The 26,371-nt window shown below is 42.3% G+C and overlaps 1 protein-coding gene across 1 annotated transcript in view; it reads right to left on the reverse strand.

Moving 5' to 3' along the window:
* OCA2 (OCA2 melanosomal transmembrane protein) overlaps nucleotides 1-26,371 on the reverse strand; it is an 833,084-nt gene that overhangs the window by 260,735 nt on the left and 545,978 nt on the right. Inside the window, exon 19 of the mRNA XM_086934183.1 lies at nucleotides 20,496-20,623. Within this exon, the coding sequence (XP_086790309.1) occupies nucleotides 20,496-20,623 (128 nt within the window). The remainder of the gene's footprint in view (nucleotides 1-20,495; nucleotides 20,624-26,371) is intronic.

The following is a 26,371-nucleotide window of genomic DNA, read 5'->3' on the forward strand; positions in this document are numbered from 1 at the left end:
GGCAGGGTCACGCTTTCTCTAGGCTGGTTGGCCACCCGCACGTGCCCATTGACACCAGTAAACGGCGCAGAGATGCAAGGGCCCCCTTTAATGGGGTTAATAGAGCATACAGGGGTAACCGGGGGGCCAAAGTACCCTCACAGTAAGCGGGCCCTCTGCACATACGCACTTCGATGGAAGGGCGTGGTTAATAGGGTGTATGGGGTAACCGGGGAGGGGGCGTACCCCCACGGTAAACGGGCCTTCTGCGCATGCGCACCCCGACAGGAGGGCATGGTTAATAGGGCGGACGGGGGTAACCGGGGAGGGGGTGTACCCCCACGGTAAACGGGCCCTCTGCGCATGCGCACTCCGACAGGAGGGCGTGGTTTAAGTGATAAGGATCTGACACCAGTTAGTTAGTGACCTTGCCGTAGGCCCAAATAGGATACGCAGAAAAAAAAAATTGGATAATGTGACAGTCACTTTAGATTCAGATAGGAACTACCTGTACTAGAAGTAGGTTGAGGTTAGCCATCTGATATCTGTATATATTCAATTGTAATTGAATGTCATGGAACGTTTTCTGCGTAATTGTGTAAATATTGTTTATTTCAATGTTTTGATTTATTTGTATGTTTTAATAAATACAGCGGGGGTTGGATGACCCCCCACCTTTCAAAGAAATACCTCTCATGTCCTGGTTAATAATGTTGGTTAACAGAAGGATGGGGGTCCTCCGGCAGCCCTGGGCCATAGTGCCGAGTGCTGCAGTGTGCAGAGTGCTGCACTGTGCCGATACCGAACCTGTTTTCCGGCCTTCAGGTGAGTGAACCAAGTTCGGGTCTCAGCGTCAGCGATGCAGGTGTGACGTAACGCAGCAGAGTGTGCAGCGCAGTCCAGTCATGGCCGTGTGCCTCCGGCCCTAAGTGTACTAAATCGTGCTTTAAAAGTGCATTGCCAAGAAATGCTCGGTTTGCAGCAGATTGGTCAGACGTCTGTAGATTGCAGGGGCAGTGCCAAAAGAAATCCAGAGCAGGTGTTTGGGAACAGAATTTCAGGCAGAAACAATAAAAGAAATTAATAAATGAAATGTTGAAAAGATAGATCAAAAACCAGGCTTAAAAAATTAAAAATGAATAATTGCATTCATATAATGCGTTTCTACGTGCCATATGTATTATTAATACACTTCCTGAAGGGCTTTGTACCGTATTAAATGGAATCCTTCAGTATCTGGCAGGCCGTTCGTTCCTCAGTTAAAAGAAATACAAATAATTAAGAACCTCTCTGATCCAGATATTTGACAGTTCCTCACGCAGTGGTCACAGCCTAACATTACACACTTTCTGTGACTGGTAATTATATTAATCTGGAATTTGTTTGATTGGACAGCTTGAGTACTGCTTTTATAATGCGGGAAGACAGACTTTAGGGGACAAAAACAGGATATTCAGAGTTTTCCTGAACGGCAGATCACTTGTTCATTGCTTTGTATTTTGAGTGTTAATACCTACGCCATTCAAGTGATAGACTTACAGTATGGTCATGAGCCACATCATTCAGAGGCAGAGCACAGTCACTCACAGGCATGATACAATGCAAACGAGTCAGTACTCACTCACTGAGTGTCTGAATCAATACTACTCTTTCCAGAGTCTGTCTGAGCTCTGCCTCAGGTTCAGCTGATGGTAGCTCTGGCTCACATTGCCTGCAGGGCTTGCAGGCTGCCCGCAATGATGATCATGAAGTAAGTAGAGGCCTCCCAGGGCAACAAGTTCAGGTGAAGCTCGAGTGTTCCAGACTCTCTCTCACTCCCTTCTTTGTGTGTGAAAATGGCACGCACGGAAGGGAGGGGGAGCATAAAAATCAAGGCTCATTTAGGGCAGCCATGACCAATCACTGCACGGCTTCACAATAAAGCCATGCAGTGATTGGTCAATATGCCCCCCATGCTCATGGACATGCCCAGTCACAGCGTTCTCTGCCTAGAGACGCTAAAGCACTAAAGCCAATCCAAGCGGCGCTTGGATTGGCATGGGCAGGGGAACTAGACACTCCTTAGGAAGCCGGGGGCTACGGCTTTCACCCACCCCCTCCTCCTCCATTGTACAAGCGCGAGTGGCAAGACCCTTAAGGCTGCGCATGTCGGGCTGGCCCGGGAATCGCACCCGGCCAACCCCACATGCGCATTGTTGCAACACTGGCTCAGGGAATGCCTGAGTCTTGTTGAAAGTTGCTCCTAACCCCACCCCCACCCCAGTGAGTGACGTGAGTGATGTCAGTAATGCCCTAGGCTCAATGAGACAGCTGACTGCTGCCGTGCCACGTGTTTAAATACATTTATTTCAACAAGTGCTGGACCCCTGGGGCAAAATAATCAGTGGGGCGACGCCCCAACGCCCTTACGACGGAACCGCCACTGCTAATTATCTTTGACTAACAAATGTCCCAAAGATCCAGTGTAAAAGATTTTTTCTGTAGAGCAGACGTGTTTCGGTGGTGTGTATCACTTACAACGCAACTTTTACGTCGTAATGCTGTTACAACGCAGCTATTACAACGCAGGATCTATTACATCGGATGCCATTACAACGCATGGCATTACATAGCTGATGGTATTACAACGCATACCATTACATCATAAGTATTGGTAAGTATATAATTTTATTTTATTTTATTTAATATTATTTAATTGATTTCATTATTATTAATTATAAATAAAAATAAATAAAACATTTTATTTATGTTTTTAAATATTATAAATTAAATATATTAATTTAAGTAATTTTTTAAATAAATAGGAGTATATGTTTTGGGGTACTGAGGTATATGTTTTGGGGTGTTTGGGTATTTTTAGGTTTTAGGGCAGGGTTTGCGTTTTGGGGTACAGGGGTGTTTTTAGGTTTTAGGGCAGGGTTTGCGTTTTGGGGTACAGGGGTGTTTTTAGGTTTTAGGGCAGGGTTTGCGTTTTGGGGTACAGGGGTGTTTTTAGGTTTTAGGGCAGGGTTTGGGGTTTTGGGGTACAGGGGTGTTTTTAGGTTTTAGGGCAGGGTTTTGGGTTTTGGTGTACAGGGGTGTTTTTAGGTTTTAGGGCAGGGTTTTGGGTTTTGGGGTACAGGGGTGTTTTTAGGTTTTAGGGCAGGGTTTGGGTTTTGGGGTACAGGGGTGTTTTTAGGTTTTAGGGCAGGGTTTGGGTTTTGGAGTACAGGGGTGTTTTTAGGTTTTAGGGCAGGGTTTGGGTTTTGGGGTACAGGGGTGTTTTTAGGTTTTAGGGCAGGGTTTTGGGTTTTGGGGTACAGGGGTGTTTTTAGGTTTTAGGTCAGGGTTTGGGTTTTGGGGTACAGGGGTGTTTTTAGGTTTTAGGGCAGGGTTTGGGCTTTGGGGTACAGGGGTGTTTTTAGGTTTTAGGGCAGGGTTTGGGTTTTGGGGTACAAGGGTGTTTTTAGGTTTTAGGGCAGGGTTTGGGTTTTGGGGTACAGGGGTTTGTGTTTTGGGTTAATTAAATTATATTTACCATTTTTTAATTAATTAAAATATATTTAATAAATTAAATAAATTTTATTTCATTAATTACATTTTTAAATTAAATTAATTAAATTAAATAAATTATTTCAATTAATTTAATTTAATATCAATTATAAAAATATGTACATTAAGTTAATTTTATTATTTTAATTAAATTAAATTATTCCCATTTTTTTATTGGAATTACATTTATTAAATAGATATTTTATTAAATTAAATTAATGGCTATTTAAAAATGTATTTTATTTAAATTAATTAAATTAAATTAATTAAATTAACTTAATAACATTTTTTTAAAAAGGTATACTTACCTATACTTACGATGTAATGCCATGCGTTGTAATACCATCTGCTATGTAATGCCATGCGTTGTAATGGCATCCGTTGTAATGGATCCTGCGTTGTAAAAATTCCGTTGTAACGGAATGCGACGTAAAAATCTGCGTTGTACTGACACCAATCCCTTTCGGTGGGTACTAGCATTTAACAACCACCTTCATCAGGAAAAGTTCTTACACTAGATCTTTGGGACATTTGTTAGTTGAAGATAATTAAGTATATGAAATATTCCAACTTTTTAACAAATGATCTGTTACAGACTGGTGTCCCTTTAATGACATGAGATCATTGTCTATTGTGTTCTCCCGTTGTGTTTGTCTAACGAAGGTTCATTGATTATTTATTCTATGTGATTTATCAAATTAAATGTTTTTTATGTCTTTTTAAATTGTATGCAACAAATTGTTGCTTTTAGTAATGAAACGGTTTATATTGTGTTTTTAAAGAATTTACAATAAATCGCTGAAAGAAATTTGGCCCACACTGAGTATATATTACTCATTTTTAATTATGTTTGGTGACATTGTTTGATCATTGGAATGTACGTATGAGAGTGAAGTGATTGATCTTGCCAAAGGGAATTTTGATTTCTCGACCTTGTTTTATAGGAAACACATCTTTTTATAGCTAGGCGGGGGTGGGGGTGGGGAACTTCTGACTGGAACCCAAACGCAGATGATATTTGCCTGGTCCCTACAGATGAACTGCACCCTAACTGCTGCCACCAGGTTTCCCTTCTTCCCTCAAGGCCAGACTGGCCATACCAGGCATCAAGCTTTTCGTCATGAAGCTGGAAGGGTGGGGGGGGCAGTTTTGTTGGGGGCCGTTTTTGTAACAGTGCAGTCATTTTGAAAGCACCCGCTACAGATTACCCTGTATATCCAGTCGTTTTCAGGCAACAATAGAAATGTTTTCATACATTTAGTGATTAATGTACCTGCTGGAGAGAGATGGAGTTCTGTCTAGTGACAGTATTGACCTATATAAGGAAGTCCAGAGGGTAAATATGCCTTCTGCAAAGGATGTGTACAATGCAGATCACAGAACAGTGATTTATGTGCATAGCTCAGAGGGTTCATGATTTTCTCAAAGAGACCCTTTTGTTGCTGTGACTTTCAAAAGTTACAATAATAATCTAGCACAGTGAGCTATGAAGTGTCATTAAAGAGCGGCATGCCAACTACATATCAAAGGTTAGAAAGTTATGTTTTTCTGAGTCTTTGATTACCCCAACGTTGCTAAAAAGGGTTTGTTTGGGTAGAAATAAATGTGTTTTAGTAAAGCCAATGCTAACCACTGTGTTACGTTCTGAATCCTGAGATTGTGCTTCCCCAGACCAAGCACTCTTAAAAAATGCCTACCAGTAGGAATGACATGAATCCTACAATTTGTAGTCCCCCTTTGTATTATGTAGCATTTTCTATACACTGATTTACACATGTATGATTCATTTTCTCCATGCTCTGACAGCGTACACTGGTATGGAAGGCACTATTAAACAAATGGAATACATGTGAGAGAGGGGCTGTGGAGAGATAAGGGGCACTGGTAGAGGGTGATAGTGAGGGAATTATCGAAGAGCCTCAACAAATATTGTTGAATCCTGGTGGACTCAAAGGTCATCATTTACTATGTTTTAAAAGCTAATACGATTGAATATATAAAGAAAAATATGTTTTAGAATGTGCCACTTTTGCCCAAAGTTTTAGGAGGGGGGTAGAACCCTGTCAAACCCCCCCTTGGAGTGGTCATGCTCGCTCACTGTACTCACTAAGCACTGTACAGGGGGTGGTCTGCCAACATTTGGCAGCGCTACTTTGGGTTCATAGTCTGGACCCGACTTCCTTGCATGGGCTTTAATTGTGGGTAGTGACTAGCAACCCGGAAAGAGGTAATTCCAGTCTTGTAAAATGTCTTCAGCCAGGCCATTCACACATTGTAATAAAGAGTGAAGGGGGAACTGATCTCTCCATTTGATTGATTGTGGGAATTTTATCTAAATTAATTTTATTGCTAAATGGGAATAAGTCCCCATTTGTATCTAGTTTTACTCCTTGTTTTTGTTCTTTAAAGTAGCCCAAAGAACAATCACTATAATAGAATGTCCTCCCTGGTTTTAGAGCTGGTTGGAACTCTCAGAATCCCACCTAAATTGCAATAGTTAACAGTGCAGCACCTTTTAACTTCTCCGGAGGACGTGACATATTAGACAGTACTGACACAATACATATTTCCTCTTGAGAAAATGCTTCAAACGCAGAGGGCAGTATTGTTATGCTCTTTAAGATGAATCAGACACAGATCTCTAACCAGTTTCATCCATAGCGCCCACTATAAGAGCGCCTTGATGTCTCTTTTCTGAAGAACTCCATGGCAGGCAATTTGACCCCACCTAAAATGTTTGTTACTCGAGAAAGAAAATTATTATTCCTGTTCTATAGATGGGTGTGCAATATATATATATATATATATATATATTCAAGCTCAAACCATATCAGTCAAGAAATGTATAACGCACTCCGGGGGTAAGCGGCAAGATTTATTTTCAGCCCACTAACAATTTCTTTATTGTTAAATGTTCCCTTTTGAAAGTGTTCTCTGTTTGATTCGGATTCACTGTTCTGTCTATATATTTTTGGTTTGGAATAGATGCATGCAAGAATGAGTCAGAGGCACTAATTGTAGCGAATCTCTTAGTAAACCTCAGTCATTTTCGTGTTTTGTTTCAATCTTTTTGTACCCTTTGTACTCAGAATATATACATTTGTTTAATGAAGAATTCACACCCGTTACATTAGTATCTTTTTGTAGACCTTTTAGAAAGAAATTGAAACTGGAGTAGAGATTGTTTAATTGCAGGTTACCGGTTGGAATCTTGATATATCATTGTATGAATTGTCAAACTAAGTGTGCCTACGCGAATCCCTTGAAGGTACTTTTTACCCGTTAATATTTAACTTGCCCTAGCCTCCAAGCGTAGATTGGGTTGCCCACTTTCTTTTTCTTTACACACAGCAGGCATCTTCCTCCCTGTTAGACCGGTCTTTTCCTGTTTTTGACCCTGTTTTTGTTAGTTTTATGACTGTGGGCACTTTACCACTGCTGATCAGTGCTAAGGTGCATATGCTCTTGCTGTAAATTGTGTTTATGGATTGGTGATTCCATGATTTTTTTTTTTTATTTACTGGTAAGTCCCTAGTACAGTACACAGTGTGTGCCCAGGGCAAATAAATCAAATGCTGATAGTGGGCCTGCAGCACCTATTGTGCCACCCACATGAGCAGCATGTAAATGTAAATGTAACTCAGATCTGCCACAGCAGTCTCTGTGCACAGTTTGGTACTGCCATGTCGACCTGCACCCACTTGCCAGGCCCTAACCTTCCCTTTTCTTACATGTAAGACACCCCTAAGGTCGGCCCAAGGTAGCCCCATGGGCAAGGTGCAGTGTATGCTATGCTATGTTATTTATACTTTTAGAGAGCACGGTTACCCTTGGGTGTGTTGGCGCTAAGTACTGATTACCTGGGGAAGCTGAGGCCTAAAAGTGAGAAAAGAGCCATGTCTTCAGGCCCTTACGGAAAGATAAGAGATCAGGGGCATTTCTAAGTTGAAACGGAAGTTCATTCCATTCTCTGGAAGCGCAGTTAAAGCTTATACCTCCCCAATTTGTTTTTTTAAAAGGGGTAATTTGCACTTGTTTAGACCCAGTAGACCGTAGTGTTCTGCCTGGAATATACCATGAAAGTTTACGTTTGAGAAACTCTGGTCCTGTTCCATTAACAGCCTTAAAGACAATACAAAAGATGATGCCCTAAATTTCATGGACCATGCCAATAAAACAGTGTCTTCCGCACACCTGAAACTCAAGATGATCAGGAAAATACATCCTTTCCTTCCTGACTCAGCCATCAAGACACTGGTCACCTCTCTAGTCTTGTCCTCCCTGGACTACTGCAATGGTCTCTTTCTAAACGCTCAATCTAGAGTCATCACCAAACTGCAGACTATTCAAAACGCGGCAGCCCGCCTGCTCGCTGGCAAAACCAAATTCGAATCCATCTCCAACAGCATAAAAGACTTTCACTGGCTCACTGTGCAGAAAAGAATCCAATTCAAATCCCTCTGTATTGTATTCAAGGCACTCAACAATCAAGGCCCCCAGTTTCTAAAAGATCAATTACAAATGCACAAACCCTCCAGAGCCCTAAGGTCAGCCACTCTCAATCAATTAGTCACCCCCCGCACCAAAACTGTCACCTGGGGCGATCGGCGCTTCCTGGTAGCTGCCCCCAAGCTATGGAACACCCTGCCACTCAATATCAAAATAAGCCCCACTCTTCTTCAATTCCGTAAACTCTTGAAAACCTGGTTGTTCACCCAATAATCACTTCTGCTCAGAGTCATTCACAAATAACTGGTTCATAGCGCCAAGACGCCTACGGGTATAAGCAGCGCTTTAGAAATATTAAAAATAAATAAATAAATAAATACACAATGCCTTAAAGCGTGTTCTAGCTTTACTGAGAGCCAGTGCAATTTCTTGAGTTCGCCCAGTTGAAACTTGTTCATATATTGTTTTTGAACATTAAGATATAGACTATTGCAATAGTCCAGACGGGACATTATAAGTGCTGTCACCACTGTCTTAAGGTTACTCTTAGACGACAGGAAGAACTTTAATTTTCCTGATTATTCTAAGGACCATAAAGCAAGCTGAGGTCACCATACTTACTTGGTCCCCCTTAGTAGGTTTATTGTCCACCAAAATTCTGAGATTCTTGGCTTTTCTTGTGGGTACTGGACATAGGCCCAGATTCTCCGGCCACCACTCTGTGAAAGGTAAGACATGTACTGAGGTGTGCGACATGTCCGGATAGTGAAATACAGTGTATTAAGTGTTTTACTGTTGAAAAGTTATCTGTCCCATAGGATATAAAGGTTGATTTATAGCATCTTATAAATATAACTTCCCATTGGGACAAGATAGAAAGAAGGAGCTTAACATGCCTGAACCCAGAATATAAAAATGCATCTTTTAGTTAATATGATTTTTATATTGTGCGTTTGAAAATACCGCTTTCAGAAAGCGGGTATTTTCTTGTTTAGCCATCCTGTGTGCCTCTTCTCGGTTTGTGTTTTGACTGTCTAGCTCTTGAACAACAGGGGCTAGGGATGTGCATTCTCTCAGACGGCCACCGGGGGCTGGGGCATTTGATGTGTGTCCTGCCTTTCCTGAATGAGCCTGGGTTTGGCTGAATTGACCTGGGCTGCATTTAGAGTAGGGGCAGGAGAGTTCTTTCACACCGGAATAGGCCTGGTCTGCCTGGGACAATGCTGCCTCCACCTCCTGCCGGGGCGCCTTCACCAGAGGACAGAACTGGTTTTGGCTGGGCAAAGAGCTTCTCTGCCACTAGAGAACAAAGGAATTTGTGCTATAAAAAGAGGGGCCCAGACCGCTGAACTTTAGATTACTGCTGAACTAAGGAACCTGCCAGGAAGAAGAACCGGTAAAGCTGGAGGAGGAGTACTGACCCTGTGCTGTGTGCCTGCAGTGGTTGCTTCTGTCTTAAGCAGGCAAAGGACTGGACTGTGCTTTCATCATCCTGCTGTTAGAGTTTACTTTTATCCAAGGGTTTGAAGTAGAGCTTGCCTCCTGTTGGAAGTCTCAGGGGTAGAAAAGACTTCAAAGATTACTTCTGGGATTCAAGAGGAACCTTTGCCGATGAGAAGAGCTGGATAAACCAAGGAGAAGTTCTGCCCCTTTGCTGTATGGAGTTGGCCTGCAGTGGCTATTTCTGCCAAGGAAAGGACAACGGCTTTGCGGTGTGCTGTGTCCCCTGCTTGAGGAAGATCCCCAAGGGCTTGAAGTTGAGCTTGCCTCCTGTTTTGAAGTCTCAGGGATACAGACTTCACCCCAGCACCCCTCAGCTCCCTTGCTGAGAGTTCTGCCCTGCCAAGAGGTGCCTTCTGCTGTTCTGTCCCTCTAGAGGTTGTTCCTGCTGTTGGGAGCTGGAAAAGTAACGCAACGAGGAGAAGCACGACACATCCGTAGCTGTTTCAGATGCATCGTCGAAGAAACCGATGCAGCGCCTGCCAGCGGCTCGAGAAATCGCACATTGCATAGAGTGCACAATCTACAAAGGCAGAGATCACCGCACCGATTCAGATGCAGGCCCTGCTGTGCACCTGCAAGAATCAACGCAGCGTGGGAGGGCAGCTGTAGAAATCTGCTCAAGCACCGTTGTCACATTGAGGACCAACGCATCCCCGATCCTCACGCATCGCACCAGGGCGCAAAGTCTACAAGAACACTGGGGCGCAGTAATAAACCGATGCATCACCTCCCTTGCACAGTAAGAAACCAACGCATCACCTCCTCTTCAGTAAGGAACCGACGCATCATCTCCCATGCATGGCAGTAAGGAACCAACACATTACCTCCCCTGGAGTAAGGAACAGATGCATCACCTTCCCTGCGCGTAAGGAACCAATGCATCACCTTCTTCTGCAGCAGTTCTTGCTTTTGATTTTGACACATCCAAGGTACTTCAGGTTGAAAGTGTCCCTTCTGCAATTTGCTTTGAACAGAACTGTTTCTACCTTTTGAAAGTCATATTTTATACTGTATTGTGGATTTTTGTCATTTTTGTCTTGTTTGGTTTAGATAAAGATTACTTATTTTTATTTTTGTAAACTTATTTTTGTAAACTGGTGTGGGGTCCATGCAACACTGGTTCTCAGTCAGCCATGCAATTTTATTCCATTCATACGCACTCATGCTCATACATCCCCAAAGGCCACGCTCTCACTGACAAACATGGCAGCCCTGTCATATTGCCCCATGTCAAAGTATTTTGTTAAAAACATAGTATCTGGCCCTGTGGACATTAGGGTTAAAATTTATTAAGCTGGTCATGAGGATGCCAGGTAGCAATGCGCAGGTTGTTGGCCTTCAGTAGTTCACAACGATTTTCACTGATCAGAAGACACTCTCACTACAGAAAGGTTGAATAGCCCTGCTCTAGATCCTAACAATTATCTTACAACCTAATGTCACAATAGTTAATAATGTTTTATGTAATTTTAAGATATTCATGCACTCATTACTTGCAAACCTAATAACGGAACTCCAAGTAATTAACTTCTGGGGCCAGGGTAGTTTGTCTTAATGTGAGCCTCAGCTTTTCTGATTTTACCAGACTATGCTTGATGCCCGTTACCGCTCTAAAACTCTCCACTAGCAAATGAAGACCGGCAAGGAGTGAAACCAGTGTCCCCAAAATATCTGCAAACAACCTATCAAATTTACCTACAATAGGGATTTTCTCATTATGTATATAGCCTTCGATTTTAGCAGCTCTTGGTTCTGTGCCAAGGCAAAAGGTAAAAGGACAGGTGACAACCCTGCTTTACACCTCTCCACAGAATAAGGGCAGATTAGGACTATGGCAGTCCGATGGACCGCCATAGCCATGGTGGCAGTGCGGCCAACGCCGCACCAGCTGTCGGACAGCCCCATTACGAGTTTGCCGGTGGGACCGCCAAAGGGCCGCTGCAATCGCAGAGAGATCCGTTAACTCTCAGCGGTGTGAGGCCGCAATATGCTGGCAGTGCCCCTGCGGCACCGCCAAGCATATTACGAGTTCCCTGACATCCTCTCTTTCCATGGCAGTGAGCCCGCCAAGAAAAGGGTATTAATGAGGAAACTAAGGGGGCACTATAAGGTTCCCCTGTTGCTTCTGGGTCAGAGGATGCATGCAGGGGGGCACATGTTGTGACCCCCTGTCTGTATGAACTTCTGTTCCTGAAAGGCCTGGACTTCAATGTCAGTGATGGCTGGTGGAATTTGAGCTGGTGAGGCGCAAGAGCAATGAATTAATTTTAGCAAGGCCGATGTTTATGAGAAACATTTTTTTAATGAGATTTTCGGCACTATTTCTGTGATAATTGGATCAAAATTATAGCTCTTATAGGCATTTATAAAGGTGTACTCAAAATATTTCAAATAATTTCTGGGTTGTCAACCAAGTCTGAGGGCCTAGAGTACCATGCAAGACAGCTTGGGCTCTCCCCTTTACATTCTGTACAAATATGTGGGCAGGAGGTACACAGTAGTTAACATATTGACAAGGCCTAAACAAAAGAAAAGCAGTTCTTTCAGGTGATTGGGGGCGTTGGGTGGTGAGGTGAAGGAAAAGTGCGGAACTGCTTTCAGGAAACAGTCAAAAGAAGGTGTGGAAGAGAAAGAAATGAGGTTTCTTATGTAGATGGGCAAGATAGGGAGATAAAAAGGGTATACATGTATAACATAGAGCATAGATTGAGCACAACTGGAGTGGTTGAGACACTCTGCTGACCACTACCCTTCTACAGTTCTTAGTAATGTTTAATCCACAATTACCCAATTTCAGCATTCAAACATTTTCAAGAAAAAATGTATAACAAAATCAGTTTATCTTAAAGAGCTTACAACTACTGACAAAGCCAATTGTCCTGTCTGGTTTCTGTCATATGCCCATTTTCTGGATGTAATAAACCCCAGAGAAGAAAAATATGTTTTTATGTTTAAGGCACTCCTTTTATTATGTGGGCAATGACACTTTTAGACCCATTTCCCCACACACTTGTTTTATCCAACTCCCACTGAAATCCCTGTTTGGACTTAATGTGTTTCCAAACTTTACCCTCTCTCAAGTTCTGTGCCGCGGAAGTATCGCATAAAAATATCCCTTCTTGAAAAGTTTAGAATATTGACAAAGTGCAGGGGGGCTTGGAAAGGGAAATGCGTTCTCTTGAATGCAGACAAAACGCAAAGCAGAGGGCTTAATAAAAGCATATATAAGCTGCTTACTTGAGACACCCTACGGATGAAATGGCATGTGCCAGACAGCAATGCACCCTCATCTGAAGTTCTATGACATGACTGGGCCAATAAAAGAAAGTTTGCCACTCCTCCGGAGCACGTTGCATCACACAGTCTGTTCTATCTAAAACTGTGTTTCACTACATGTTCAGAATTTCCTATAGCGCTCCTGCAAATCATCTACAAAATAGTTTGTGAAGGGAATACAAAAAAACAAGTCTTTCTTCTCAAAGAAATATTTTTTTGTTGTTTTTGCAATCTCATTTCTGGTGATGGGGTGAAACAGGAAGTGTTAAAGTGTAAAAATGATAAGGTAAGACACCCATAAAATATAGCGCTTTATGACACAATCTGCTTTTTCTTCAACAAAAATAAGCAGGCACACTCACCATCCGGTCTGGTCCCTCACGGTCACAAACAGGAGTGCACTGCACTCGAGACTTTGCCTCCATGCGTGCACAGGAAATCACTGTCCTCCAGTCCCACTCTCTTTACTCTTGAGCCAATATAGACACTACTCCCTTTCTGGAAGCAGCACAAGGGTTGCCTTGATCAGGGGCTTCTAACGCTTCTGTGGAGACTGCGGATACAATCCCTCCCATGCTCCTCGTAGTGCAGATAGGAGAGGATTCAAGTGTACATGTCGGGTTGAACAGAGCAGGGCAGCAGTCAAACCCGACATGTGCCCTTCAACCCAAGAAAGCCCAACTCTATCTCCGTCAACCACGTCCACCATTCAAGCTCCACCCACCCCCCTCCATATCAGACTACGCCTACCCTCACCAGTGGCGTAACGAAACCTGAGGGGGCCCCCCTGCAAAGTACATGGAGGGGCCCCCGACACACCACTTTGCCCCACCACCAAAATATCTGGTATATTTTGAATTGAAACCTCCAACATTAAATGAAATGCCTCTATATTTGCGTACTCAAAGTAAGAATAAGAAAGTAAGAAACAACATATAAGCTACACCATTTGTACCATTAATGTCAAGAGCAGATTATTTAACTGAGACAGGAATCAGAACAATGCCATGGAGCGGTTCTATTGTTTGAGGAACTGCTTATCGCTGCAGACAAAGAACAACTCCATAGGGTCTGAATTAGAATTGACATTGATGGTAAATAACTTGAAACTTTGAAAGACAAACCTAAATCAGAAATTTAAAAGACTTGACTGACAATATACATGAGCAGTACACAAGATATAACCCAGTATCCTGCAAGCTCCAAGAAAATAAACTGGTTTGAATTATCTGCATGCCACACGCGTGCGTCTGTCAAGGATTTTGTATCATATTAACCACGCTATAGTATTTAAAATGAACTGAGGATGCAATTTCAATATCTACCATAAGGGCTTTATTAGTAAGCAGGGCATAAACAGGCAGGCACACAAGGCTGAGGATGAAAACTGCTTGGATGTGTCAGAACACTGATGCAGATGTGTGTCTGTATTTATCATTTCTGTATTGTAAACAAAGCTAATTACACGATTTCAGGTGCACATATTATAGACAAATGCAAACCACACCATCAATAGCGCATCATGTAGGATACAAACAAACCATATTATCAAGTACCTAATGACAGAATCTATACTAACTAACTGGTGAAGCAAAGGAAAAAGTGCAAATACTTTCAAAGCGCATAATAAAAGAATCAGCAATCCAGCAACATACAAAATTCAAGCGAGTTTTTCAGGCAGCAGCATACAAAAATCAAACCAGTTTAGTCAACCAGTGCCCATTTGGTTTGTGCATGAAGGTGCAGATATTTCAAAGTCACTAGTAAAACAATATTAAGTGCAGCAGGCAGCAGCATATAAAAATCCCTGTACTGTACCCTTCCCAGGCACACACACACATCTAGCACAGAGTCACTGCTCCTGCGCAGCACTGCACATCTAGCTGAAGTAGGCCACAGGTGCGTCAAGAACACAACTGCTGAACTTTTAAAAAAGCGAGCGAGCCTGTAGGCCTCCCTCCAGTGACAGGGTAAAAAGGACCTGTTCACTACTACTGATCACTACACAGTATACTGCCACTACCGCCCTTGTGCTGCTTAACACCTGGCGAAGGCTGTAGCCTTCCACCACTATAAAGATAGCACTTTGGGTGTCCCTCCTGGTCCAACAAGCATACCGCGAAACAGACCAGTGTCATGGTGCACCCACATGATCTGTGCTCACATATGAGAAACAAATTAGCATTAGCGATCCAGACAACAGTACAGTAGAGCAATCAGGGCAGGGGTACACTTCTTTAGACATGCAGAGGAATAGATAGATAGATAGATAGATAGATAGATAGATAGATAGATAGATAGATAGATAGATAGATAGATAGATAGATAGATAGATAGATAGATAGATAGATAGATAGATAGATAGATAGATAGATATAGATAGATTAATGGAGGAAAGATTATTTGTATGAAATTATGAAGGCATTTCAAGCCAGGATCAAAATCATAATTGTAGGTTTTGAAAACCTTTCTCTGAAACCATAACAGTGTAGGCAAATAGCTTGTTACTCTTCTCTTCAAGCCTGAAGGGGGGCATGGTACCATAAATTGAGGTAACACTCCATCCCCTCTTACTTTATTGTCTATTTTGAGTTCCTGCTAAAAAAAGAGCCACAGTAGGAGAGCATTAATATTTCTTTTCAAGATTAAAACATTTAGCAATCTCTTTTGAAAGCAAAAGTGGTATTTCTCACTATGGTTATAAAAGCAGAACATGCAGCAGTCATGGGTCGTCGGGTAGGCACTCAGGGTAAGCCAATTCAAGGTGTCACCAAAACTGGTGCAGAGAAAATGAATGGGTTTAAATGAAAGGAAAAATTAAGCTCCCAATTACAGGGGGTCTGGATTGAGATGTCAGGATACTATCTAGCCAGAAAGAGTGATTCCAGATGGTATGTCCAAACATAAATCCTGCTGTTCTTAGTACTAGAACGTGAATTAACATGTGAACTGGGAATTGCCTGGTCCAAAATGACATCTGGAGCCTCCCTTCTGTGGACAAATCTGCTTCAATTCACCATCAGCTATTGAGAGGTGATAAATGGGTGCAGGACCAGGTCAGCCTTTGTAGGGTGGGTAGGGCTTCAGGGGGTATTCGAGGCAATGGGTTCTGATGGCTTGGGAGGGCGCCAGAGAATGGGGTGTATTCTTGGGACTGAATTCCAGAAGTAAGCCAGGAGTTTTCCTGGTTTGTTAATTAAATTTGGAAGTAAGTCAGGAGTACAGCAAGAATACATCATACCTACCCATAGCAAACCTTTTGTGAATCAGGCCATGTGTGAATTGAGCTCCATGAGCCAATTTACAAAAGATTCGCTGGGAGAAGGGGAGACTTACACATATAGTATTCCTATCTTGCTCATGAATTGTGGACATAAGGTAGACTGTTCCAAACTTAATCTTGCCTTCCTCATAGAATTCGAACGTAAGCCAGGAGTAATACAAAAATTTGTCATAGCAAAAACCTTTGGAGAGTGTGGCCTGTATCTTTTCCTCTGCAATGTCTTTACACATAGAAAAACTCTGCAAAAGGTAAACTCGCAGATGCATTTTTCATCCTGGCTAGCTTTGTTGAAAGTGAAAAAAATATATTGTCATGCAGTAAAAACTATCACACTATGCAGAGACAACCTTTGTGGGATTGAAATGGAAAACTTTGCAAGCTTCGCAAATAGAAAGAATTGGACATTTTATAAATCTTTGCAAGTTAAAAACAGCACCCTTTTGTACTCTAACCCTTAAGCCTGTTGTGCATCAAATGTCGTCTTTTTGGCTGGCACTATTACCCTACTCATTCCTTTTTTGTATGTTTTGTAAAATCAATATTATTGCACTCAGAAATGAGATAAATCAATGGCATGAGTGTCCCAAACGTACTTTCGATGCACATTAAGTAATTTAACTGAAATAAAGGGTCAGTACATACAAAAATAAAGTAAAATGCATCTGAGAGCTCATCCAGCAACCTGGTGCATAGCCTGCTGGAAACCCCTGTCTAGGTGCAAGCGCTGGGATGCCTTCGGGTAGCTACGCTTATATAAAAGTAAATATTAATAATAAAGCTACAACTGATCACAAAAAAACTAAACACTGCATGGTCAAGCATTACCTAAAGAGTACACTCTCGATATTCTGAATTTTATGCATCAAATCTTAGAGGACCTTTAGTACGCCTAATATATTTCAGCCTTTTGAAAGACATTTACATAATTAAGGTTACCTGACCATTTCATGCTGTTCACAGTGCACCCAAAATGACCCGATGAATGGACCATTACCCAGACACTAAGGCAAACAACAGCGTGTAATAAACATCTGGAAATTTCCATAGCACTGTCCCTCTTTGCCTTTGGCGACACCTAGATCAAGACTGGATTTCCAGCCAACATTTCCCAAGGCAGTTGATAGGTCTTAAAGGACAATCTTTGCGTGTAGGATTAGTTAAAAGTTCAAATTGTTTTTTATTCAACATGTAAAGAGGGGGTTGCTTTCAGTGTGCGCAAGGTGCCACGCTGAGCTGCATGCAGGACAGACATGATGCTTGCATTATGAATGAAGCACTAACGAGCGTAGTTCTATAGTTCGGCATTTTTTTTACAATACATATAGTGTCAAATTGTATAATAGAACAAAAAACTTTCACTGCATTATTATGCTGTAAAGAAATATCTACATGAACTAAATTTGTGGTGTTTTTTGTCAGTGCATTTTTTTAAAATATGCTATTCTATTCGGTCACAATTTTCAAAGTATACGATTAGTACTTTTATTTGCAAGGCAGTAATATGTGCATAGCACCAAATTTGAATTTGTGACTATGTGGCCCCGGTGTAATGGAAACATTTTAATGATTAGCCGAGGGCCTGTTGTAATAATGGCCTTCTGCCCGTGCACAGAGCCAGCCTGTGCGGTGGATGGGCGGCAGGTCATTATTATTAAAATGCTCCTCTGCCGTGGTCAGAACCCCGTGCAAGATCAGACCAAAAACCTTGTGAGCGGCTCCTTCCAGACAACCGTATCTACTATGGTATTATTGAGGAGGAGGAAACGCATAGCTGCCAAGGTTTGACATTGCTTATGTGTGATATTTTCATAGTTTGTGTAAATGTGAGTGACATTCAACAACCAATGTGTGACACTTAAGAATGACACTTTCTCCCGAGTTAAATCAAGCAATGACATGCATGGAAACAGATAAACACCAAAAGTTACACCCATATGAGCAATGAGAAACTAAAAGAGGATCTTGAAACTTCTACAAAGCACCATTACTAGTGTAGGATGCCACAGCACTTTACAAAAGTATTAATTATTGTCTCTCTATAATGTCGTATGATGTAATCAGTCTAAAGGAAATGTTACATAAAATAGTGAGGATTAAGTTATAGAATCACATGTCATCCATACTAGTAGGCAGTATATTTTAAGAGTGCTGGTCTGGATTTAAAACGTACCACAGTGGTTGGTTTTACTAAAAACAATGGGGCAGATTTATAAGTCCCTTGCTCTACTTTTGCGTCATATTTAACATGGAAAAAAATGACGCAAAAATGGCGTAAGGGGCTTGCAAATAAGCCCCATTGTCTTCTTACCCAAACTAAACCTTTTAGCAAAATTAGGATACAGAGAGTCATGGGGGGTGGGGAGGTATAATGTTCTAACTTTACCACGCAGTTTGAATACAAACTCTTCACTGAAGTTCATGCATATTTGTGTTATATCACAATTGTAACTTTTATAGCAGTAACCCACTGAGCTACTCACATAAAACGCACTTTAGTGATCTGCATGTGCACGTTCTGTGCAGCAGGCATATTAACCCTCTGTGCTACATCAGGATGGGTGAAAACTGCCACTGACAGAATGCTGATGTTGCTCCAGCAGGAACATTATTCACAAGAGTTATCTTGGCATGATTTTAATTGTTGCCAGAAAACTCCTGGAGACAAAAGGGATTCGGGAGAAGGTGTTTTTTAATTGTGAAAATTTCCTCGTAGTTGAAAGGGCCGAGTCCCTGACTCCTCACTCACAGGTGGAACCAGTATTAAAACAAAAGTAGGCAAGTTCAGCAATGGCTGCAACTGCTTCCAAATACACAGAGCACACGAGCCTCTGCACTGCAAGAAATAAAAGTGAAACCAAACTGAACACACTCCATCAGGAGAGGGAAACCCGACGTGCTGTACATGCGGGACCCTGCACCACAACAGCTGCAACAAATGCTACTCTATTATTAAAAGAAAAATGTTCCTACCTTACAACTGAAACAAACTTAAAACTTTGGGAAAAGGAGGCCCCCACACTTCAAGGAAAGCCAAGCCGATCGTGTGTCTCAACTATGCGCTACACCATGATCCTGCTGCCCTGGCCCGCCCTGAAGTGTCTGTCTGACAGGGAGCACACTGGCAGCACCAGCAGAAGGTCCTGGGGAGTGGGGGCCCAGGTCCATTGGCAGGAAATTGAAAGAAAAATACCCATAATGAATGATGCCTGCCTGACGCCTCACGAACGTAGAGGAAAGAATACTTCCACTTTTCTGACAGTTCAAGGGTTGCTGCAGGTCGCCTCACACTTCCATTGACCTTACTTAACCTAACAGTTCTGCCCACCATTTTGCAATGCAATATCAGCCACATTTACAGTACGCATACATTGATTTATTTGGGCAACTTTTATATAGCGCGAACTCGACCCAAAGGGTATTGGCATTACATGAGAAGAAGGAATATCTGAGACTCTTCACAGGCGAACCGTGACGTGACTGACTGCTGCGAGTTATGTTTACTGTATTTGTCCCATAGTCCAGGCAGTCTGTATTGTGCTGAGGGGGGCTCTAGACTGCGCCCCCCCCCCCCGCACCGCGGGGGCTGCAGGGGCTTGTGTTACGCCCCTGACCCTCACTACCACTGCAAAAAAGCAAACTTTTCTCAGGCATGCCACGCACTGCTGCGGCTAATAAAAACAATGGAATGCACTGGGAATGATTACAAGTAAAGTAAGAAATCATTGAAACGTGGTTCTGGGGCAGGGGGGCGATGCCTCTGTGCCCCAATGTATAAACAACCTCTGTTCAAAGTCTATGCCATGCAGGAACTTGCTTTGGCGTTCCCATTGCGGTGCCTTTCTAAGGGTCCCCGCCTGGGACCGCCAAAGCACTACCCGCCAGAACAAGAGAAAACTCCTAATCTGGCATGCAGACGAGTTTGGCGGTGTGGGATCGGGGCACTGGCAAGGCATTCCACTACCACAATGCCAAACTTGTAATCAGGCCCTAAATTTGTCGATCATACTTCCATTCATGAACATCTTTCCTGCGGGGTTTTGATAAATGGTCAGCATCATCATGAGCAGGGCCGTTATAATTATATGGCAGTGGAGGAACCTACAGCAGTGTTGCTTGAAATATGCAGCAAGAAAGCGCAAACTAAGCAGCAGAATGTCAATTTGTTGCGTTATTTTACTATTTTGCCATTCACTTATTAATACTCATTGCTATTTGAGTTATGGGAAATGAGCAATCAACTCCATTGTATTTTTATGAGTTTTGGTAATGAAAAAGTGATATTTTGAAAAGTGGCATATGACAATAGCACATATGTAAATATGGTTTTCAATCATCTTATAATATTAAAATAGTTAACAATTAATTGTTTCACCATAAATGCTGTCAAGTATAGTCTTGTTTGGTTTTTCAACTGAAACAAACGGTCCTGGCATTTACTAACTTGAAGTAATAAAAAAAAATTTAAAGTCCTTACCTCCATCAAGACGAACAAAGCTGCAAAAAATAGTAGAGTGGCCCACTCAACTCGGTTTAAAATCATCTCAAAATCATGGATATCAGCCAAAACCAAGAGCCACAGAGCACCCAACATTGCAATCCAGCCTAAAAGACAGGATAGAAACAAACTATTATTAATGATGCGGATGATACAAAATAATGCCCACTTTTATGAACTGGCTCTTCGTTCACCCAAGTCAAAATTTATGAACAACATTACTTTACACAGTTTTGGTGTTTCCCCACAGTAAAGAAAGTACAGGAAGATATGTGGCCACAGTAAAAGCTCCAGGCTTGATTATAGGCAGATTCTGCAATAAAGAGACTTACAACGATTTACATTAGTTAAAAACTGTCAATTCAACTTTGAGTAAAGGCACCGATATCTCTGCACATAGACCACTATCGGCAATGGCAACAGGGCACCATGTTAGCAGGAATGTTTTCTTCAGCTTATGTCAAGATAAACTTACAGAATTGAAAAAGCAGACAAAAAAGTGTTAAATAGCCAATAGGGAAAGTGAGCCAAACATAGAGGGATCTGGAGGATCTCACACGGTTCTCAGACTATATTACTCCCTCGCAGACTTATAAAGCAAGGAAGCAATACCTTAAATGTGCCAATGTCATTAATGGAAATGTATACTTCAGCAAAAGTGAATTATTAGTTGGAGTGGAAGCAATAATGTCAGTATTCTTGTTAGGTTCAGCAAAGGTTTCGGTATTAGAAACCTGAGCTCAGCCCCTGGTAGTTATGGCACAGAGCAAACAGGCTTAATTTAGGAAAGCAGGTAAAGCATTTAGAAGTATCGAAACAGATCAAAAGTTGAACACAATAAAAATGTCACTTCACTTTATAAAAATAGAGAATATATTAATGAACAAAATGACACCAATACAACCCGGAGATATTACAATTTAAAACTTTGAACTAAAAATAGCACCAAAAAGTGCAAAGCACCAACCTTAAGCAACTGGTTACGCTAGACCAGAACAAAGGTTACTTATAAGGGGGAACAGCCTCTCTACAATGCAGGCATTAGCGGCCGGGAGTGGTCGTGCACCACAGTGCTCATGTGCGCAGGATGGCTCCTGTCGTCCTGGCACACAGCACCGGAAATCTCGCTGGTGGCACCAGAGGGATTTCCTTTTCTTGCCAAAAACCTTGGGAGCTGGGGAAGAGCTTCCCCAGCTCCTTAGTCCCCCCACGTGCTTTCTATGAAATGACGGTCAGCCCGCACGTCGCGTTGACGTCATTTCATAGGAACCCGAAATAGAAATGAGCCTTTAGGCTAATTTCAGTTTCGCTATATGTGCTCAAGGGGCTATCTCAACCCCCTGACCACATAGAAAGATGGGGAATGTATCATTGGAAAGGGGAAAACCTCCACTTTCCAACGGGAATCCTCCCCATGGATCCCTGCTTGGGGATCCCCCCAGGAGAGCGATCCCCAAGCAGGGATCCACCAACTAGACACCGGGGGGGGGGGGGGGAGCAGCCCCTTGGGCATGGGCCTTTGTGCCCCCCAAAAGTATTGGCAACATTTTGTCTTTCTGCCCCCCACCCCCAGGGGGGCAGAAAGCCCATTAGAAACCTGGAATTTTTTTGTTGGCAAGTTTACTTCGGGTGGGAGCTGCCCAAAACAGACATGCCAATGCACCCACAGCAGCCACAATTACAGCTTTTCTCCCACCCCCTGGGAGGTAGATGGGGGCAGCAGCCCACTCGAAGCCAGGAATTTATTTTGAGCATTTAGAATTAGGATGGGGGCTGCTCAAAATGGGCATGCCAATGCCCTCACCCCCAAAAAAGTTAGTCTTTCTGCCCCCGGGGGGGCGGGGGGAGATGGGGCAGTAGCCCCCAATCTACCCCCCCGGGGGGCAGAAAGTCCACTAGACGCCAGGGATATTTTTTGGCAATTTTACGTAAGGTGGAGGCTGCCCAAACGGGCATACCAATTCCCCACCCCCACCAAAATTACAGTCTTTCTACCCCCGGGGGAGGGGGCAAAAAGTCCACTAGATGCCGTGGATTTATTTTGGCCAATTGAATTTAGGGTGGGGGCTGCCCAAAACGGCATACCAATGCCCCCACCACCAAAATAATTACAGTCTTTCTGCCCCCTAGGGGGCACATGGGGCAGAAAGCCCACTAGAAACAAGGGATTTTTTTTTTGTATTTTTAGAGGGTGGGGACTGCCCAAATTGGGCATGACAATACCCCCATCCCCCTGAGAGAAATTCCAGTATTTCTGCCCCTGATCTGCCCCTGGTGGGCAGAAAGCCCACTAGGCGCCAGCGATTACGCTGACTTTTTTATGCGTAGGAGTGGGGGCTGATCAGAATGGGCATAACAATGCCCCTACCCCCCCCAAAAAAAATTGCCAGAGTCTTTCTGCCCCCCCCCCCCAGGGTGGCTAGCAAAACTGTAATTTTTAAAAAAAATAGACACCATGGGGAATGCAGGGTGGGGTGACTTGTCTGGCTCTCTCTGTTAACCAGAATCCCTTGCAAACCTTAAACTTTGGAAATAAAATACACACATTTTCCTCACATTTTTGTGGTGGAAAGTACTGGAATCTGCATGGATCCACAAAATTCCACCCACGGCGCATTCCCCAAAGTCTTCCGAGAAAAATGGTAGCTCACTTGTGTGGGTAGGCCTTGTGCCCACGACAAGAAACGGCCCAAAACACAACATGGAAACACCACATTTTCATAGTGAAAACTGACCCTTTTTTTGCAAAGTGCGTAGCTGTAGATTTTGAACCCTCGCTCTGCCGGCTCCTAGGAAAACATTAAAAACCTATAAGTTTTTGAAAACTAGACACCCAGGTGAATCCAGGATGGGGTGACTTGTCTGGCTCTCACCAGGTTCTGGTACCCAGAATCCCTTGCACACCTCAAGATTTGTCCAAAAAACACATTGTCCTCATATTTCTGTCGTGGAAAGTTCTGGAATCTGTGTGGATCCACAAAATTCCACTGAAAACAGGAGAGAGTTTTCCCAAAGGGACCCAGAAAGGACTGGGAAACAATGACAATAAAAAAAGGGGGGGGATTCCTTTCTGTGGTTATTTTATAATTCTCATGTAGTAGATCCAACCAATAGTACCAGACACCTGTCGTGGAACAGTTTAACTTGTAGGTGTATTACAATATCCTCAAAGTTATATATACATATACACAAAGTTATATCAAAAAGTCATATTTATTAAGAGAGGAAGACACAAGTGTAAATGCTAAAAAAAAATTTCCATACAATATCATCATCAGTACATACATATACCTTTCTTCCAAATTTTACAGTATAAAAACATTAGAGAACATAATAAAAGAACACTGTTGTCGACGCGTTTCGGTGCTTAGTCGGATAAGACACCTTCTTCAGGACTAATGATTAAAACTTCATAAATCTAAAAAAAACATATTTGACATAAATTAATACAAAGTATTTGAGGATTTGTTTTTTTACACATAGACATATTTGTCTCACTACGTACAGGGTCATGGCTATTAGTGGTCAAGTACTCTTACTTTTTAAGCTTTTTGATTTGCTATACCAGTCTTGATCCTGGAGCGAAAATATCCTTTGATTTGTGTGTCCTCCGTTTGTTCAATCTAGAGGATCTAGGGTAACAATAATATTCCATGTTACATATGTCTCTTTATGTGATGCGTATATTGATAATTTAAATACGGCAATGCTTACTTGGTAACAGCGAGGGATACCAGGAATATGGATGGACATTCCTCAAGGCGCCTGTTTTTTATATAGGTCAGCTTGGGTCGTTCGGGAGCCTTCTTGTAAGTATATTACTTGTTTAAGGCAGACTTCGCATCTATGAATAGAGAGTAGCAACAAAGAATTTTGCTGTGTTGAATCTATAGTAAGTATGTGTCTGCTATAGTCTCATACTGTACAGCCCGTGATATGAACAGGCGCGTATCTATAGAAGGGTTGTTACACACAAGTTTAGACCGAGTTTTGCAAAGCATTAAGTTTGACTAGAGCTCCTTTTGTACAAAAACAGGGTTTCATCCAGTTTGTTTAAGAATCTGGATGCAGCAATAATCTTAATAGACAGTAGGGGGCAGAGAGTAGAGTGTGGCTTGGTACAAAACACAGGAATATAACTCAGTGTTAATGGGCAACATCTTACCTAGGTAGAGAATTCTGCACACAATCTGCCTGGTCTCCCTGGTTTCCAGGGTCAGTATGAAGCACGGGCACGTATTCAATGTAGTGCTGCTCGGGCTCTGTTGGGGCAATGTTAACACAGCTTTAGATCGGGTTATTAGTTTTACTGAGCTTGCCACCCGGCTGGGTTTGGTAGAAGCGGTGGAGTGCTGTATTCCTAAAGCTCACTTGGGACTACATTAACATGACATTGTGGGGTTTTTATAAGCACACCAATCTGCCAAAATAAGAAAAAGTGGTGCTCCACTTAAATGTAGCCACATAGTTTTAAAACCATAATTTTTTTACAATTAAATTAGGGAGGGGGTCAGAAGTCCCTTTTGGCTGGGTCGCTAGCGTAAAAATTCGGTTCCATATGGACAAGTTATCTCTCACCTCAGTGTAATCTTGTGCGCGCGGTCTGCCTGGTCTCCCCGGTCTCCAGAGTCAGTATAGACGGTGGAGCACGGGGGCCGGATTTATACCCGCGAAAATTGAAGTAAACAGGTTGATAGATTACACCTGTGTCCCGTTTGATCACGGGCGTATTCCGCGCCATTTTAGTAGTTTTTACCAGGCCGGTGTTACTGCCTCGACATAAATGTAGGACTTTGTTTAGCTACGTCTCCGTTGCCACGGAAACGTCTTTGGACACAATAACGTTATCCCATCAGAACGTATATGCCCTTGCACCAGGATTATGTTCTTTACCGAGTGCACAAAAATTGGAGGGGCAAGTGCCGCCGGGTTTTAAAGTTGCAGCATATATATTTAGCGAGTGTCATTTAGAATACATTTTTTGCTTTTAGTTTTGTAGGGTAGCGCCATTTTCGTAGTTCGAACCAGATCACTGTTTATCTGAAGACTACATTGGGATTCGGGCGGATTATAATATATTTTCGTGCGCCGCCACTGACAGTAGGCTACGACTTTTGTGTTGGTGACTGTCTCTTTACAGCGATTGTTTATTGAATACAATGGTAGAGAAAAGCAACAAACCCTACCGGATTGTAGAATCCAAACAGCCCCCGTTGGTCGCAAACGTTACTTAATCATAACTAGAATTTCATGCATGTTTAATTAAAGGTGCCTACCGTGTTGTTATATTTTGTCATGATATTACATTTGGTTGGGTATACCTGTAGTTCAAATGATTTTGCTGCTCATTTTTGCGCCAAATGCTAAAGATAACAACATTTCATACGAACTTTGGATAACTGTTTATAGTAAATCCAAAACATACTTATCAACATGTTAAGAACGCTCCTATTATATAGCTCTTTTTGTGACGAAGCCATTATAATAGGATATCAGGCCAATTTTGTTTATGGATAAGAAGTATATTAATATGTATATATGGACAATCCCATATATATCGCTGTGAATAAAGGAGCGTTCTTGTACAGCATTGTGAGCCAATTTATGTTGCATATTATTCATTGTGTGTCATTAATACTTAGGCCTATTCAATTGCCTGAGTGTTTATGTTAATATTTGGTGCAATTTCAATATTACACTACATTATTATGAGACACGGTCATATAGTAAAAGTCAAAGCAAATTCATGTGTTCATTCTGATTAATGCATCAATTATATGTGAGATGGAACAGTGTGCGCATGTTACAAAATCAAAGCGAGTTCATGTGAGATGGAACAGTGTACACATAGTTTT

Source organism: Lissotriton vulgaris, chromosome 8 (assembly GCF_964263255.1).
Source record: "Lissotriton vulgaris chromosome 8, aLisVul1.2, whole genome shotgun sequence".
NCBI classification, from domain to species: domain Eukaryota; kingdom Metazoa; phylum Chordata; class Amphibia; order Caudata; family Salamandridae; genus Lissotriton; species Lissotriton vulgaris.